The sequence below is a fragment of the Artibeus jamaicensis genome, unplaced genomic scaffold (assembly GCF_021234435.1).
Source record: "Artibeus jamaicensis isolate MK-2021 breed Jamaican fruit bat unplaced genomic scaffold, CSHL_Jam_final contig_465, whole genome shotgun sequence".
Lineage (NCBI taxonomy): Eukaryota > Metazoa > Chordata > Mammalia > Chiroptera > Phyllostomidae > Artibeus > Artibeus jamaicensis.
In genome coordinates this window covers 42414833-42434730 of record NW_026521843.1, presented here as the reverse complement: position 1 = coordinate 42434730, position 19898 = coordinate 42414833, and the positions used below count along the sequence as shown (strand labels likewise).

The window sequence follows — 19898 nt, the reverse complement described above, 5'->3', positions numbered from 1 at the left end:
TTATTGATTATGTTATTGCAGTTGTCCCAGTTTCTCCCCCTTCACCATCCTTTGCCTGTTACATACCTTCCCTGCAGCAATACCTTGCTTAGCTCATGTTCATGGTTCGTACACATGTTCTTAGGCTTCTCCATTTCCTATACTATTCTTAACATCCCTCTGCCTATTTCATACCTACCATTTATGCTTTTTAACTCCTGCACCTTCCCCCCCACTCACCTTCTTCCCCCTCCCAGCTAATAACCTTCCAAATGATCTCCATACCTATGATTCTGTTCCTGTTTTGGTTGTTTGCTTAATTTTTTTTCTTTTTCTAGATTCAGTTATTGATAGTTGTCAATTTATTACCTCTTTATTGTTCATCATTTTGATCTTCTTTTTCTTAAATAAGTTTCTTTAACATTTCATATAATAAGGGCTGGGTGATGATGAACTTTTTTTTTAGCTTTACCTTATCTGGGAAGCACTTTATTTGCCCTTCCATTTTAAATGATAGCTTTGCTGGATAGAGCAGTCTTAGATGTAGGTCCTTGCCTTTCATCACTTCGAATATTTCTTGCTGGTCCCTTCTTGCCTGCAAAGTTTCTTTTGAGAAATCAGCTGGTAAGTTTTATGGGAATTCCTTTGTAGTTAACTGTCTTCTTTTGTCTTCCTGCTTTTAAGATTCTCTCTTTAAGCTTTGGCATTTTAATTATGATGTATCTTGGTGTGGTCCTCTTTGGGTCCAACTTCTTTGGGACTTTCTAATGCTTCCTGGGCTTGCATGTTTATTTCCTTCAACAAATTAGGGAAGTTTCCTTTCATTATTTTTTCAAATAAGTTTTCAATTTTTTACTTTTCCTATTCTCCTTCTGGCACCTCTGTGATTCAGATGTGGGGATGTTTAAAGTTGTCCTAGAGGTTTCTAAGCCTCTCCTTATTTTTTTAAACTCTTGTTTCTTCATTCTGTTCTGGTTGAATGTTTATTTCTTCCTTCAGCTCCAAATCATTGATTTGAAACTTGGCTTCCTTCCCTTTACTGTTGATTCCCTGTAGGTTTTTCTTCATTTCACTTAGTGTAGCCTTCATTTCTTCCCTTATGCATTTGCCGTACTCATTGAGATCTTTGAGCATCCTGATCACCAGTGTTTTGAACTCTGCATCTCTGTTCTATTTAGTTCTCTTTCTGGAGTGGTGTTCTGTTCTTTCATTTGGACCATATATTTTTGTCTCCTCAATTTATCAAGCTCCCTGTGTTTGTTTCTGTGTGTTAGGTAGAGCTGCTTTGACTCTCTGTAAAAGGCACCTGTAAATTGTGTGGGGTGGAACCTTAGGCAATCTCCAGGGTGGGGCAACCTGCTTCACTGCTTTGTGGCTCTGTGTAGGGGAAGGGCTCAGAGAGGGGACTTGCCTCTTCCTAGCGTCTGGGGGTTTGCCAGCACTTGCCCCATTTCCAGTCACTTCACCCACTCCCTGTATGCAACTGGCACCCTATCAGTTCTTGCCCTGATGTTGAACCCCAGAGAGGGTGTTTTCATACATTTTAAGACCACAGGGGTGTTTAAGCAGATGTTTAAGCAGAGTTTCCTGTCTGGCAGTTTCTTCTGCTGCCCCAACCATTCCTGTCTTTTATAGCCAGAAGGTATAGGGATTTATCTTCCCACCGCTGGAACCCAGGGCTGTGTGCTCTGGCCTGGGGATGGGATTGATTACTTCCAAGGTATCCCTCCCAATTTTTACCCACCAGACATGAGTGTGGGACCACTCTTGCCCATTCTGCCACCACTGCCACCACCACCTCTTTGTGCCGCACAGCACCTCCTCACCCCTCCGCCCTGTCTCTGCATCTCCACACCCCCAACCCATCTGGATGAATATGGCTTCTTTAAATCATTGATTGTCAGACTTTCATATGGTTCAATTATCTGACAGTTCTGGATATTATTTGTTTTGAGATTTTTAATTCTTCTTGTGTTTATGTGAGGAGGCAAAGTGTTTCTACCTATGCCTCTATCTTGACCAGAAATATTCTGCATAGGTATTTCTTGTAGCTGTTCTACATCAAAGATGCTGTTTTAAAATTTTATCAGTTAATATATTTATTTTTAGAAAGAGAGGAAGAGAAACAACAATGTGTGGTTGCCTTTCATGTGTCCCCAACTGGGGACCTGGCTGGCAACCTGGGCATATGCCCTAACAGGGAATCAAACCCAGTGACTCTAGTTCACAGGCCAACACTCAGTCCACTGAGCCACACCAGCCAGGGCCCAAAGATGCTTTTTAAATCTTAACAAGTATTGACAGTTCAAATTACTTACCAGGTCTTAATTTTTTTATTTTAAAACCAATATATTACATGTTATTTTTCCTACCTAACCCTTTTGACTACTTAACCTTCATGTCCTTTCTAATAGCAAAATATTTCTTGGAGACTATTAATGGGGTTATAAAGTCTCTTCCTTGGTCTGTGCTGCCCTACTAATTAGAAATATATTTTTGGCAAATAATTTACCTGTAGTTTCAGAATTGGGAAGGATAATGGGTGGGAAGGAGATGAGCTAAGTTCTTTCACATTCTTGATTCATCCTTTTAAAAATCAAACTTCTAAAGGTTTTAGATATTCTGTTAACTGTATTATTTTACTAAAAGCCTACCTTATTTGTTTTTATATACTGTGGCACATATTTGTCTTTTAGTTGTTTATGGACCTTCTAAAACAAAGTGGTCAAGTTAATCTTATAGTTTAATTTCTGCTATGTGTATTCTATATATACTTACATATGTGTTCTATGTGATTACATACACACTTACATATTGCTAATGTTTAAGGTGATAATTGATGTTCTTCATTAGGATGCTGGATTAATATCTAGGCCTATGTGTGACAGCTGAAGTAAAACCAAGTTCTTTGTGAACATATTTGATACACTTCTTTCAGGTTCTGAGTTCTGTCCGCACAGAACAGGATCCCCTGGATGTTCGCTTTGGTGCCAGACAGACTTGCCAGGTGTTGACAGTGGAGCACTCCATCAGTGTAGACAAAGAGCCCATGGCTGACAGCTGCATCTATGAATGTGTTCGGAACAAAATTCAGTGTGTCTCAGTCACCAGAATACCACTAAGATCCAAGGCCATTAGCTGCTGCAGGAATGTTACTGAAGACAAACTGATTCTGGGCTGTGAAGATTCTTCAGTAATTCTTTATGAAACTCATCGTAGAGTGACTCTCTTAGCCCAAGCTGAACTTTTGCCTTCAATAATAAGCTGCCACCCAAGTGGCACCATTCTGCTAGTTGGCAGCAACCAAGGAGAGCTGCAAATTTTTGATATGGCTCTGTCCCCTATTAACATCCAGCTCTTGGCTGAAGACCGCTCACCCAAGGAGACTCTACAGTTCAAAAATTTTTTTGATGTTTCCAGCAGTCTTGTTCAAATGCAGTGGGTGGCTCCTCAGGTTGTTTCTCAGAAGCCTGAAAGTGGGGACATCTATAATCTCCTCTTCCTCAGGTTTGACAGAGGACCGTTGGGTGTACTTTTGTTTAAACTTGGTAAGTCAAACAAGTTGGTAAGTAAATTAAAGTGTGTATAGTGGTGATACTATAATTAAGACACTAAAACAATTTTTGGTATGTAGATTACCTTTTGTCATCCCATAAATAGGCTTCCTTTCAAACATGTCATATCATTTCCTTAAAAATGCTTTGTGGATAATTTTCTAAATGTCAAGGGTCATTCTTTAATACCATTGGGTATGATATTGATGAATTTAGAAATTGCAGTAAGTATCCATCGTGATGAATAAAAAGCCTGAACTTTCACATTTGATACTTTCCAAAATAAACTGTCTACCAAAAAATTCCTTTAGATGTAGGTATGTGAATATGTTATTTTTATGTAGATAAATATATGTATGTAAATATTTTTATTTATTTTTCTCCCCTTTATTCTCCTCCACCCTGTATCCCCCACCAGCATTCCCTTCTGCCCCTTGGTTCATGTCCATGGGCCATACTTATACGTTCTTTGGTTTCTTCATTTCCTACCCATTCTTGACCTCTTCCTGTCTGTTTTGTACCTTCTGTTTATGCTTCTTACTCCCTTTACCTTTTCCACCACTGCACCCCTCCCTTTCCCCGCTGATAGCCCTTCATGTGATCTCCATTTCTGTGATTCTGTTCCTGTTCTTAGTTGTTTGTTTAGTTTGTTTTTGACTGTTACATTCAGTTGTTGATAGTTGTGAATTGGTTGTCATTTTACTGAACATAGTTTTGATCATCTTTTTCTTAGCTAATTCCCTCTAACATTTCATATAATAAGGTCTTGGTGATGATGAACTCCTTTAACTTGACCTTATCTGGGAAGCACTTTATCTGCCCTTCCATTCTAAATTAAACCTTTGCTGGATAGAGTCATATTGGATGTAGGTCCTTGCGTTTCATGACTTGGAATACTTCTTTCTAGCCTCTTCTTGCCTGCGAGGTTTCTTTTGAGAAATCAGCTGATGGTCTTATGAGAACTCCTTTGTAGGTAACTGTCTCCTTTTCTCTCGGTGCTTTTAAGATTCTCTCCTTATCTTTAATCTTAGACAACTTAATTATGATGTGACTTGGTGTGTGCTTCCTTGGGTCCAACTTCTTTGGGACTCTCTGAGATGGCTGGACTTCCTGGAAGTCTGTTTCCTTTGCCTGATTAGGGAAGTTCTCCTTCATTATTCATTCAAATAAGTTTTCAATTTCTTGGTCTTCCTCTTCTCCTTCTGGCACCCCTGTGATTCCGATGTTGGAACATTTAGAGTCGTCTTGGAGGTTTCTAAGCCTCTCCTTATTTTTCTGAACTCTTGTTTCTTCATTCTGTTCTGGTTGAATGTTTATTTCTTCCTTCTGCTGCGGACTGTTGATTTGAGTCCCAGTTTCCTTACCTTCACTCTTGGTTCCCTGTATATTTTACTACTTTATTTCATTTTGCATAGCCTTCCCTTTTTCCTCTTTTGTAACCATACTCAACCATTTCTGTGAGCATCTTGATTACCAGTGTTTTGAACTCTGCATCTGATAAGTTGGCTATCTATCACTTAGTTCTATTTTTGGAGTTTTAATCTGTTCTTTCATTAAGGCCATCTTTCCTTGTCTCACATACCTGTTACATAGTAAGGGGTGAAGCCTTAGTTATTTGCCAGGGTGTGGCAACTCATGTTGCTGCATTGTGGCACAGTCTGAATGAGTGTTTCTTCTTTAACTCCTTGGTTGTCAGACTTCCATACAGTTTTATTTTCTGGAAGTTCTGGTTATTTTTTGTTCTTAAATTTGTCATTGTCTTTCTTTTGGTCGTGTGAGGAGGCCAAGTATAGCTACCTACACCTCCATCTTGGCCAGAAGTGCTGGTATGTGAGTATTTTAAAAGCACTTAATATGTCCATTAAAAAATTATTTGTAGGACCATAATAGTTTTTTATTAAAATGATTTTAGATTATAGGCGTACATTGCTTCTTAGATTGGAATTGTGTAAAGCAAGTGTTTTAAAAGAAGAGAGAGCATGTTTAATTACCATTTGATAAAGATATTTTTACATTTTTGTTTCCCTTTTAGCTAAAAATATTCAAAAGGATTCATTAGTATTACAAAAGTTATGTATTCATATAGCTCATTTCAACCAGGAAGCTTTAGAACACAATTTCATTATTATGATATATTTGCCTGTTGTAGGTTTGCGTTACCAGCTATACCCTGGAATATATGATATTCTTTAGGCAGTCTTGTATAATTTTTAAAATGTTTTTAAGGATTTTATTTATTTATTTTTAGAGAGATGGGAGGGGGGAGAAAGAGGGAGAGAAACATCAATGTGTGGTTGCCTCTTGTGCACCCCCTGCTGGGGACCTTCCTGCAGCCTAGGCATGTGCCCTAATCAGGAATGGAACCAATACCCTTTGGTTCTCAGGCTGGCACTCGACCACTGAGTCAAACCAGCCAGGGCTTAAAATTTTTGGTAGAATCTCTCCCAGGTTTTAAAAAGCAGATTTTAATTAAGGCACATTATTACTTGAAAACTTAGAAAAGTAAATCCATTTAAAAACTCCTTACAGGCTTTGATTCAGTGGTAAAAAATTAAGTTTTTGAAGACATTGTAGTGTTTATTAAATAGCTCTCAGTTTACTTTGTTGTTTTATGGATCTTTTTGCCTCTGAAATTGAACACATGAAATAAATTTAGTGAAAATTTTTTGATTAACCTGAAAGATGTGAATATAATGTGGGGGGTGTTTTTTTTACTACATAATAAAAATGCAACTAAATCTATTCATAATGTTAATAGTATCCAAGGGAAAAATGTTTAGAATCTCATTTGTTATGAAATAATCCAGTTGCACTTTGTCCTACTGCATTTTTAACAGTTATATGTCTTCATACACAACAGTCATTAAAGTGGATGTTAGATGTTTTGCATGTCTGTTAACACACACACACACACACACACACACACACACACACACCACCCCCCCACCCCCATAAATTACCCACTTACCTGTCAAACAGAAGGCTGTCTGCCCACATATACCTAGCTTTTCTTCAGCCCTCCCTTGTGGGCCTACTCACAACAGCTTTGCAAAAAGCACAGCTTTCTGTTCCTATCTCTAGCACATTTGCCTTCTTACTAAAGTAAACAGGCTCTCAGTGTAGGGCTTTAGAGGGCTTCCTGCTAATTGCCAGCTTGTAAACTTAATTGGACTGTCTCCCTGGGCACTATTCCTAAATCAATTAGGCAATGAGTTGGCTGTCACCTCTTTCAAAGAAGGTCTCTTGGAAAAGAACTATCCAATAGAAGTCAAGTGTTCAAATGAAAAGGTGATAACTTCTGCAACTGACATTTATCATTTAAATTTTATTTTCAATATGACTCTTACATTTTATAGAATAGGGAAAATTTACAGCCTTGCAGACTCTTTAAAAGATCTAAATATTTTTAATCTCATGATTTTTAAACTGTTATTAAACTAATGTTTATTACAGATTATTTTTTCTCTAGGAATAGTCGATTTCTTGAAACAGTAGATTCCAATTAACAGATCTTTTAATTTTTTAAAAAAGAAAATCTTGTTTAAAGGACAGATTTTTCTTAGGATCTGCTACTAAATACATCCAAAAATTTTAATATACTTCTCGAATTAACACAGTGCTGATTCTGGGCAGCCATGTGGAATTTTCATGTATAATTCAAGTTACTGCATATATAAACAGGTAGTTACATGTGCAGTTTCCCTACTGGGGAGCTTTATGAGATTTTTTTTCATGTGCTTGTTATGCAAGGCTTTGGAAAACTTGACATGAAAGGTGTAGCTTACAATTTAAGAAGCTGAGATAGATCATAGTTTAAAATAGAATGCTGTCATATGTAAACGTGGCAGTGGCTGGTGCCAGCATACTAAGATTTCTGGAGTTTGACACTTCAGAATAGGTCAGTTCGTATAATGTTGAAAGAAAACTCTGTTCCAAGGCTAGAGCATCCATTCTAAATCCTTATAAATCATCAGTTAAATGCATTGGGGATTTAAGGGCCATCACTACTGTTACTAGAATTGAAAGAATATGTCCTTTTCAGGAAGAAGCTAGGTGTCATCCTCCCATTTAGAAGCCAAGAAGCACTATTTTATACAAAGCAATATGCAATCAGAATTTCTTTATCTGATACAGTCACTATCCCATATGTCCACATTTGTAGACTGAGATTAATTTTTTTTTAATTTTAACTTTTTAATTGATTATGCTGTTACAGTTGTTCTATTCCCCCTTTCATTCCCCTCCACCCTACCCCCCCATCCCCACCATTACCCCCCTTTAGTTTATGACCATGTGTCTCAAGTCCTTTAGATTCTATATTTCCCATACTATTCTTGCCCCCCCTTCTATTTTCTATCTACTGTCTATGCTACTTATTTTCTGTACCTTCTCCCCCCTTCTCCTCCTCCCACTCCCCTGTTGCTAACCCTTCATGTGATCTTCATTTCTATGTTTCCACTCCTGATCTAGATTAATTTTTTAAAAAGGAGTTCCTAATTATACCACTGAGATATTAAAATTTTTCTATTTTCATCAGTATCTTTTATAACCCATACCCCTCTCCTTAAATTAACATGATCAGCTTCCTGCCCCCTCAACAGAATTTTGCCTTTTAATAGGCTCTTCACTAAGTTTATCAGCTTTTTACCACCCACTCACCCATCCATCTACTCAACAAACCAGTCAGCCACTCATGTACATTTGCATAAATCCTTCCTTCTGTATTCACTGGAAGAGGAGCCTTTCCTCTTGTCCAAGACTAGTTCCACCGGTACTTTTACTTTGAATCCTACAACATTCCCTTTGACACCTTAACTTTGTGTCCCTCCCCCCTCCTCCCAAAAATCTTGCTACATCAGCAGATACAGGGCCAAACCATACCATAAAACATCTCTTCCTTACAATTGTTTCCCTTCTGTTACTAATCAAATAAATGTTCACCTTCCTTTTGTAGTCAGACTCAGTGGAATATCAGTGAACACTGACTTTCTCTGCTTCTTCACTTACTCACTTCTCACAGCCCCAAATTCTTGGTTTTGTCTTCAGTATTCTCCTGGAACTGCTGTTGGAAAGGTCATCCCATGACTTTCTAATTGATGCATATATTTCTTTCATTCACTTGAAGACCTCTCAGAATTTAATGTTTAAGGCTCTCTAAGGTTCCATTTTTAGCTCTCCTCCCAGTTTTTACAGATTCAGAGTTTATTTTTAATTTCACTATCACATCTCTGACTTCAGCCCAGACTGCACCTGACTCCACATCCACATATTTACCTGACTTGATGGATATCTCCCCTTAGATGTACACAAGTGCCTCAGACTTACAATGTACAGACATGAAGTCATCATCTTTCTCCCCAAACCTACTTCTGTATTCTCCATTTTGGTGGATGGTACAGTTATTTAGATGGATTCCCAAGTACAAGTCATTCTGGAATCCTCTCTCACCCTCAATGCCGTATCAAATCAGTGACCAAATCTCAATTCTGCCTTCTAAATGCTTTCAGAAACACATTATTCTATTCAACCTTGCTGTCATCACCTTAATCTAGTTGTTTCCTATTTCCCATGATCAAGCAGTGACCATCTATAATTATCTGCCTACCAATGTTCCCATCCCAGCCCCCAGTTAATCTAACAATACAGATTTGGTCATGGATTCTCCAGCTTAAAGTCCTTCAGTGGCTGATCAGCCTTCGTCTTCCTCTCAGGCTTCATCTGCCCAGCTGGGCTGCATTAGTGGTGCTCCCCAGTCATAGCACGTGCTGTCACACTCCCTCCTTCCCATGTGGTGTGGATAGTATTCTGTGTACTTGCAGTGCCCCCACGATGCTCTCAGAGAGCCTGCAAAGTTGGGGAAGGTTCATGTTCAAGTGATAATGTTAAGCAAGAAATAATTAAAGCTAATAAAAATAAATAATTAAAGCTAACTTCTTTCTCATAGGCAATCTGTGTGTACCTTTGTGTGTATGTTACTCTAAAAAACAAGTACTATGATTTTTGTCTTAGAATTTTTATAAGAAGTATTTCTTCTTCAATATAGTTATCTTATAGTGAATTACTTAAATATTATACTTTACCCAAGTGGTAATTAATTGCCTGAAGGAAATGTCAAATACTTTATTATATCCCTAGTCATCTTAAAATTGGATCTTGCCCTGGCTGGTGTGACTCAGTGGACTATGAACTGAGAAGTAGCTGGTTGATTCCTGGTTCAGGTCACATGACTGACTTGCAGTCCAGGTCTCTGGTTGGAAATGTGCAACAGGCAACCGATCAACATATCTCTTGCACATGGTGTTTCACTCCCTCTCATTCCCCTTCCCTTGCCTGCTCGCTAAAAATAAATAAATAAAATCTTTTTTAAAAATTGGATCTCATATCATTTGAAATAGATTGCTATTCCAGACAGCATTCTGTATTCTTCAAACTAGAGTGCTGATGGATTTTTAAATAAGTTTATTGAGGTATAATTTACATAAAATGAAATGTACCCATTTTAAATTTATAACTCAGTAGGTGTTAACAATGTACATATCTTCATGATTACCACCACAATCAACATAGAGAATGTTTACATCACTCCCACCCAAAATTCTCTCAGGCCCATGTGCAGTCAGTCCTCACAACCCTCAAAGCTAAAGTGTATTGACACACTTTCTGTTATTACAGATTAGATTTGCTTCTTCTAGAATTTCATAGCAATGAACTAAAAAGAAACTGTTTTGTGGCTTTCTACTTTCACTAAACATTAATCTGTGGGAATCTTCCATATTGGTGGGTATATTTGTAAATTTTCCTTTACTGAGTAGCATTCCATTATACAGATTAAACCACAACTTGTGTCTTTTCACATGTTGATAGACATTTGGATTGTTTTAATATTTATGCTAATATTACTAAAAATGCCACATACTTTCATGTATAAGTCTTTGCATAGACATCTATTTTAATTTTCCTTGAGAAAAACCTGAAAGTAGAAAGGCTGGGCCACATGCTAAATGTATGTTTAACTTAAGAGGGAACTATTTTGTAGCGCCACATCTTCAGTCCTACTAGGCATTAATGGTCCTTTTACTTTTAGCCATCCTAGTGAATGTGTAGTGATGCTAATTTGCATTTCCCTGATGAGTATTGGAGTTGAGCATCTTTTTATGTGCTTATTTGCCATATGTTTTCTCTGATGAAATATCTTCAAATCTTTTGCCCACATTTAACTGAATGGTTTATTACTGATTTGTAAGACTTTATATATTCTGAATACAAGTTCTTTGTAAGATATTAGTATTGTGAATATTTTCTTCCAGCATAGTTTATCTTTTCATTTTGCTTTGTTTTCTTTTTTATCCTTATCTGAGGATATGTTTATTTATTTTAGAGAAGAAGGCAAGTGGAGAGAAACTGGTTGCCCCCCATATGCGCCTTAACTGGGGATCAAACCTGCATCCTAGATATGGGCCCAACCAGGAACTGAATCCACAACCTTTTGGTGTACAGGATGATGCACCAACAAACTGAGCCACCATGCCAGGGCTACCTTTTCATTTTCTAACAGTGTGTTTCAGGTAGCAGAAGTCTTTAAATTTAAGGAAATCCAATTCTTAAAATTCTGTGCTTTATGGCTTATGTTTTTTGTTGTCTAATCCTGTTTTCTTCTGGAAGTTTTATGGTTTTAGTTCTCACAGTTAGGTTTATTGTCTACTTCAACTTAATTTTCTGCATGTGGTGTGAGGTATGTGTTGAAATTAAATTTTTAATATAAATATTCAATTGTGTCAGCACCAATTGTTGGAAAGATTATTCTTTCTTCATTGAATTACATTGACCAAGTGCATGTGTGCCTATGAATAGACTCTTCTCCTACTGATCTATGTGTCTCTGCGTAACTACCACGTTGCCTTACTTACTGTGGTTTCATAGGAAGCCTTAAAATTATTGGTTCTGTTAGTCCTCCCAAGTTTGTTCTACTTTTTCAAAATTATTTTGGCTACTCTAGATCTTTAGATTTCTATGTAAATTTTAAAGCTGACTTGACAATTTCTGCAAAAAGACCTCCTAGATTTTGACCGAGATCATATTGAATCCATAGATTAAATTAGAGTAGAATAACAATTTAATGATATTGAATCTCCTGATCTATAAACACAGTCTCTCTCTCCAATTAATTACTCAGGTCTTCTTTGATTTCTCTCAGCAGTGTTTTACAATTTTAAGTGTAGAGATTTGCATATTTTGTTTACATTTCTGGATGCTATTATAAATAGTTTTTTTAATTATAGTTTTAATTGTTCATTGGGGTTATACAGAAATAAAAATTTAAAATATGACCATGTATCCTACAACACTTTTTAACTCATTGTTAGTAGTAACTTTTTTGTCAGTTCCTTAGGATTTTCTACGTAGATGAATATCGCATCTGAAATTTTAAGATTTTTTTCTTCTTTTTTTCTTTTATTGTTGTTCAAGTACCATTGTCTCCATTTAATTGCCACAACTTTCCCCTGCCCCACCCACTCCCACCACCCACCCTTCTACCTCCCTTGGGCTTTGTCCACAGGCCCTTTATATATGTTCCATTTAAACCTTTAAACCTTTTTCTTTTTTCCCTTTAATGTCTTTGTTGTTTTTGGTATCAGTGTAATGCTAACATCATGACATGAATTGGGAAGTGTTCCCTCTTATTATATTTTGAAGTCTGTAGAGTTGGTATTGTTTTTTATTTTAATGTTTAAGAGAATTCACCAGTGAAAGCATCTGGACATGCAGGCTGTGTATGTGTATCTGTTCCAGTATGAGTGTGTATGTGTCATATATGTAAAGATTTTCTAACTGCAGATTCAAATCCAAATAATAAAGGGTCATTTGGCTTATCTGTTCCTTCTTGAATGAACTTTGATAGTTTTTGTTAAATCCCCATTAGATGAAGGAGAGAGAGTTATGATTCAAACCTAGTCAGTCTTGACAGTCTTAATGCCAAATAGTAGGCTGTTTCCCCAGTCTGAAACTGAACAGCAGATGTCTCAGTTTGTCAGACTCCTAAATATCAAGCTCTTGTACCATTATGCACATAGAAAGGCTAAGCATTCATTAATTTAAAAACAAGTAGTTATTAAATTTACACAGTATTCCCCCCTAACACACCAGCCCTTACTGCAGTCCCCAAAATGCAACCTGTGTCACATAGTGCCAGGCTGTATTACATATATATATATTATGTGTGTATACACACACACACTTTTATGTACACACATGCACGCAATACTAGGTACAAATGGCAATTAACAGTCCCTATAAAAATTCATTTCTCAGTTGAGGTTTTAAACTTCAAAACTGAAAAACATTCCTAAAAATCATGCTTCCTTAAGATAGAATTTGAATTGCTTGTTCAGTTTAGCTTCTCAGTCTAAGAATGGCTGTAAGGTAAGTTTTTATTTGGAAAGAAAAAGCAGCCAAATGAGTGCAATTTCTCTTTCCAATTTGGCCAGGCTATTTCATAGAAGTTACTCCTAATTAGACTAAAAAATCTGTGGCAACTTTCAGTGGTTCAAAGAAACAGTTTTTTAATTCATTGATTTTCTCTAGTCTTTGTTTATTTCTATTTCTTATTTTTATTACTTCTTTTTGTTTACTCTAGGTCTAATTTACTGTTCTTTCACTAGGTTCTTAATATGGAGGCTTGGATTTTTTATTTTTACACTTTTTCCCTTTTCTAATTGAAACAGCTATAAGTTTCCCTCTAAGTACTGCCATAGCCACACCTTAAAAATTTTGATTGTATTTTAAAACTCTATTCATTTCAAAATATTTTCTAATTTACTTTGTAATTTCTTCTTTGAGCCATAGGTTATTGAGAAGAATGTTGATTAATTTCTAGATATTTGGAGATTTTTCAGGTATCTTTCTGTACTGATAATCTAATTTAACTCTGTTGTGATCAAAGAACCAGCTCTGTGTGACTTCAAAACATTTAAATTTACTGAGGCTTGTTTTATCACACAGAACATGCTCCACCTGATGTTCTTTGTGTACTTAAAAAGAATGTGTACTTTACTGTTCTTGTGTGAAATATTTTATAAAAACCAGTTAGGTCAAAATCATCAATAATGTTTTTCAAGTATTTTTCTGTTCATACTTGTTTTCTGTTTATATGTTTTTTCAGTGACAAAAAGTGCCAACTATTATTATAGAATTGACTGTTTTTCTTTTTCTGTTTTTGCTTTATTATTTCAGAGTTCTGTCACTTAAAATTATTATGGTTCTTCATGAATTTTCAACTTTTTATTATAAAGATATAGAATTTAGGCTAATTCATTTCTATCAACATATTAAAGACGTTTATTTACTGTTGTCTTCTGGCTTGCCTAATTTCAGAAGCGAAGTTTCCAGTTCATATCTTTGTTTCTCTGTACATCGTGTGTCCTTTTTTGGGTTGCTCCTTAAAGTTTTTTTTTATTACCTTTTGCACAATTTGATTATGATTATATTTTATATTAGCTTTTCAAAATTTGGTTCTTTCTCTTGCTAAAAGTATTGCATAAGATATAGATAGAGTCAACAGATTTTGGATATTTTCATTTTCCTGCAGAGTTCCTCCACATTAAGGTCTACTTCCAAGGAATCACTCTGATTTATGAGGACTTTCAGTGCTTGACTGCATGCTCATGAAGGCTTTTGTGCAGTAGCATTCATTGAATCTACCAACACAAAAGGAATAGTTAAGTTTTATTGCTTAGGGCAATTCCCCAGACTTCCTATCAAGTTGAATCCTGTTGAATAGTTTTCTTTTTGATGTGACTTGAAGTTAATATAGAGAATTTTGGCATTTTTCTCCTAAACTAATGTATTTTTAAAATCCTGAAACCTATAACCATTGTAGTCAAATGAAAATGGTAATGAAAAGAATTGCAATAATATTTTATATACTCTACAGCTTACAAATTTCATGTACATTTTCTCATTTAGCTCTATAAATATTTGTACTGGGAAGTTTGTGTAGACTCACTCAAATTTTTAAACTTTGCCTGAATAAAAACAAGCAAGAAAATGTAACCAGAGGCATTGAAGTAAAGAACAAACTGACAGTAACCAGAGGGGAAGGGGAGGGGGGAAACAGGGCAAAGGGGAAGGGTCATCAAGGAACATGTATAAAGGACTCATGGACAAAGCCAAAGTGGGGTAGGAATGAGGGTGGGACAGGGAAAGTGGTGGTGGGAAAATGCAGAGAACTGTACTTGAACAACAATTTAAAAATAAATAAATTTATAGAAATGTTAAAAAAAATTTTACTGCCAACCACTTAAAAAAATTTAAAAACAATAACCTGCTTAAAAGCCCTACTAGTTATTGTTATTTAATTATACAGGAATACTTAGTTTCAAATGAGGTATAATCAGGATTAAAATGTTGATAAAATAAAACTAGAACTGAATTCTCCTCCATTTGTTTTGTGTTCTTGTTCCTCTAAGATTAGAAGTGGCTTTGCTTTCATTTAAAAGGATAAACAAATATGTTTCTATTTTACCACAATACTTTATAGCGGGAGCAATAGCAGGTTTAATACTAATCATTTCTTACTTCAATAGAAGAGAATAATCTCTAAAAGCCAATTTAAAATAAATTGGTATGTGGTAGCTATGAAAAAACTGTCAGTTGAGAATTTTAATAACTACCAGTTGAGAAAAAACTATCAGTTGAGAGTTTTAATACCAATTAATAAGAAGTCTTAAAAGCATTTGTATAGTCATATTTGTCATTTGTACATTTGTACTCCCCTCTCCCCAAGTTCATGAAGACTAAGTGCAAGTTAGAACTAATGAAGCTGGCCTGTACGAATCATGTTCACATCATAATCCTGCCTTTAAATGTATATAACAGAAGCCTAAACAACCAATGGGAAAAATAGTGTTAGCTATTGTCATCTACCTAAATATTCTTCTCATGCTTATTCACTTTTAGTTTAAGCAGTTTGATTACATGGAATATAAGTTAGTTAATATGTACTGAAATGACAAGAATAAGCTAGACAGAATTGGTAGGTATTATTTAAAATGAAGATTTAACCACAAATCCATGTTACTCAAAATTTGGATCCCCCAAATTTCACATTTCTAGCATGTTTGCAAGAAATGAGTACTTTTTTCTCCTTTATTGAAAACTTAACTGTTCTAATTTTTATTTTTAAAAGATTTACTTGGCTTTACATTTTTTGTTACAGGTATCTTCACGCAAGGACAGCTGGGCCTGGTAGACATCATCTTCCAGTACATTCACTATGATGAGATCTATGAGGCGATAAACATCCTGAGCAGTATGAACTGGGACACTCTGGGCCACCAGTGCTTTATCAGCATGAGTGCCATTGTGAACCATCTTCTTAGACAAAAGCTCACTCCAGAGAGAGAAGGTCAGACCTGAAATAAATATCATAAGTGGGTTTTACATAAACATGAAGTATATTTTATTTAGTCAGTTATTTATGAGGGTGTTTTGAGTTATGTTATTGAAGACTAAAAGACAAAAATGTTAATGCTGTATTAAAACTGACAAGATTAGATATCAAAAATTACCCCCATATAGTACTTACTATATAGTATTTATCAACATAAATAGCAACTTTCCTGTATATACTATTTTGGAACTTACAGTGCGGTCATTGGATATAGTTCAGTGTAAGTTCATGTGTGGAATATACTGATTTCAAACTTTGATCAAGAATTTTATGTACTTGCTAGGGCCTGGTAGACAGAAGGCCCCAAACAAAGGTCCTTATTCCTCCTTCACTGTAGACATCAATATCTTTCTCTCACACCACAGGTCCTTTGTCCAGACAGTAGTCCTTACCCCTGCTGGTGTCTGTGTATTTTTGGGTCAGAATTGCAGCCCAGGCTGCTGCTGCTTGTTTTCATTCTAACTTCTAGTTCTGTAAGTAGTATCTCAAATGTTTATTGTCAAAGAGAGGTAAAATTTTGTTTAAAAAATCCCAAATATGTGCCACATACAATAATGAAATTTTTGTATCTGTCATTTATTAATATGGTATATTTATTGTGATTTACTTATTTACTTAATATAAAGTGAAACTAAACATATTTGCACTTGCTTCTTTATTTCAAATCTTTGCAATAAGCATCAATATTAATGGTAGGAAATCACTGACATTAATGTGTAGCCAATGAGAAACAGTCCTCAGGATAGTTTATAAGGTAGGGGAAACAGGAAATATATCGAAAGGTGCTAACTGGAGAGCTTGTTTTCCCCTATTTTCTTTGCAAGTTGATAAATTTTCTTATTCTATTTTGTTTCCAAAGTAAATTGTTTAGATAGAATTCTGTATCTAACTTTCATTTTAGTAATTTTAGAGAAGAATAATCAATGTGAACATGTTCCTTCAGGAAGTCTGCATCATGGGACTTGGCCCAGCTCACAGGAGGCCCATAATAAATATTTATTTAATGTTACGTGAATGCTTTTTGGAAGTAATCGAACCCATCTATGGGGATTCCAGTATTTCTATAATGAAAAAATGCCAGGCACAGTGTTTGGCCCACAGTAGGTACTCGAGTATTAGTTAAAAATAAAAAGGGTGTAACTTCAAAATTTTAGGTACTAGGAGTTACTATCATATTTCTGCTTGCATAGTTATTCCAAATAATTATTTCTTAGTATTGGCATGCTCTCAAGATTGGGTAAATAATAGAGGAAATAAAAACAAAAGAAGAGAGTCCCTAAAGAAAAGCTGTTATGTTGCACAAATCTGTACAAGAGATCCTAAATTTACAACTGAAGAAATGTGGAGAAAATAAATTTGTACTGTGACTCAGGACACTGTGAAATTGCTAACATCTTGGTGAATTTGTATTGTAAGATTTCTGTGTTGTAATAAAGAATATTTTCCCGGATAATATTGGGGAGATTTGGAAATAAAATGCTTGTATGGTAGTAGGCTTTAAAATTAAAATGCTTTCATGATGCTGGGTTATGAGAATATGTACATTTTAAGTAGGTATATGCATTTTCCCCAAGTAACTGCAAAACACACTTCTAAAACATTCAGAACTCTTCTCTATTGAGATTTATTCCATCTGAGTCTAACAAATTTGACATGGTAATTTGTTTTCCTTTTATTAGTGAAACCCAGTGGGCTCTTTTATTTGTAGCCGTGTTGTGGCAAATCTTCATTTCTGCCTTAAACATCAAGCTGGGTTATCTAATGAATCTGTAACTGTGCTGGGAGTTCTGAGTGTTCCATGTAGGCTTGAACATTTCAGACGTATAAAACATGCTGTCAAGAAAACAAGCAATGGCAAGAGAATCTGGCTTGTTTTCACAATAGCATTGCTGTATTCAATTTTAATCTAAATTGACTGCTGCTTTGAAAGAAAATACCCCTAAAGTTCATCTTACTTTACTCTCTAGATTTGAGATTAAAAAAGAAATTATTTACAGCTTAGCCAAGTCCATAGCAATTACTCTGATGAGGTATTCAATACTTTCAAACCTAAATATGCCTAAAACTAAAGAGTTTCACTAAATAAAAATTTTTTATTCAACCAAATGCTAGTAAGTAGCATAAGAATCAGTGAAGTCTTACTATGAATTGTAGTATGTCATATATACTCATTCTATCACCATTATGGTAATTATAGAACTTCCAGGTATTTCTGGGAGGAAATACAACCCCATATGCATATCCTCGTAAAATTGTGAAGGAGGCAAAGCGTGCCTCTTTTTCCTAATTATAGTGCTCTGATTTATCCAAACCTGCTCTCCGATTCTTCTTTCCTAGGAAGGTGTCAGTTGACCCCAAGAAGATTAGCACTTCCTCCCTCCCAGGGGTGTTAGCTTTCACACCTGGACCAAAGCAACAGTCTTACTGTTTAGGACAGGACTTTGGGACCACATAAGAACTTTCACTATTTATGTAAAATTGTGATAGAGATATTAATATCTCTATAGATTTTACAATAAGACTTTTTATTTGGAGTATTTGTATTATTTTAAAAAATCATTTCTAATATTGATTTTAGTTTCCAGTGTGGACAGGTTAGCTTTCTCCTTTCAACTAAAGAGAGTAAATGTTTAGCACACACTTGATTTTACTGGAAATACTAGTTCAAACTGTGTTACTTTGATGAGTCACTGTTTTAATTACCCATTTGTGGTGAGAGGTTGATTCATTATGGATTTCTTCAGTTTTGACAGCTTTTTTGTTGCTCAAAGTCATTGTCAGCTTTGCCTTAAGTGAAAGTTTATACACAGGTTTGTTTTTGTACCAGCTGTCATATTTTAATTTCATCTTTCCTGCAACAAGCTCACATTTCATCCAAGTTTGCAAAACCTGACTGACTGCAAACATGAGTATTCTGTTGTAATTGAAGGAGTTTCACTTGTTTTAGTGCTGCTATGTTTGAATTCCACAGCACAGCTTGAGGCAAGCCTTGGAACCTTCTACGCTCCAACAAGACCACTCCTGGATAAAACTGTATTGGAATACAGAGACCAAATCAGCAAATATGCAAGGAGATTCTTCCACCACTTGCTCAGGTGAAATGATATCTTTAGATTAATTAGTATTAAACTAATTGCCTATTTAAGGAGCCATCTTCTTTAATTAGAATATTTTATAATATGGCTGTTTTCTAATATTCCATACCCTAAGAGAAAACCAAATCTCTTGATATCCTTTATTTAATTTATTCTTGTTTTCCTTTTAACTAATATATTTAAATATTGTTTAGGGCTTTCGCATCATCAGCACACTTTAATATAACTTCCCCTTTAATATGAAAGCAAAAAATACCAGCTGTATAAAATAACTTAATATTAATTTAATTGTGCTTTTAGCACTAGAGAAATGTTTTAGTTTAATTGGAGCTAAAAATATGAATGTGTTATAAAAAGCTCTGAGACAGGCATGGGTTAGTTTTACTTTAAAAATTACTGTAAAAGATTTGTCCATTGCCCTCATATAATGTGGCAAGTTGCCAGCTCTACTGTGCCTCATTTTTGCTGCTTTAAAGGGGTATAATACATTCCTTTAACCTTAGGTATTATATGAAAAATTGGATAATGTCAATAAATTACTGTGAGAAAAATAATGTAAAAGTTGAAGGACAAGTACATATAGTATAGCTCATTTATACAAAGGTCAAAAAATGGATGGGTGGAAGATGGATTGATAGAGATAAATGATAACAGGTAGATAGATATAGTTAGTTTAGAAATATATATAAATGTGTCAATACTATAAATGAAAACAAGGAAATGATTAGCACAAAATCTAAGATAGTGTGGATTGGGTTAATGAAATTGAGAAATAAATTTCTAGGAGCCTCCAAGGTATTAGTAATGTTCCATTTCTTAAAA

At 35.3% G+C, this 19898-nt stretch overlaps 1 protein-coding gene across 4 annotated transcripts in view; it reads left to right on the top strand.

The window, feature by feature from the left end:
• The window catches only part of WDPCP (WD repeat containing planar cell polarity effector), a 331941-nt gene that overhangs the window by 162442 nt on the left and 149601 nt on the right, over positions 1-19898 (top strand). For all 4 annotated transcript variants that reach the window (XR_008391976.1, XM_053666942.1, XM_053666943.1 and 1 more), the window contains exons 10-12: positions 2918-3527; positions 15748-15936; positions 18953-19076. Coding sequence is in view for 3 of the 4 variants with exons in the window: in XM_053666942.1 (XP_053522917.1) it covers positions 2918-3527; positions 15748-15936; positions 18953-19076 (923 nt within the window). In the remaining variant the exon portion in view is untranslated. The remainder of the gene's footprint in view (positions 1-2917; positions 3528-15747; positions 15937-18952; positions 19077-19898) is intronic.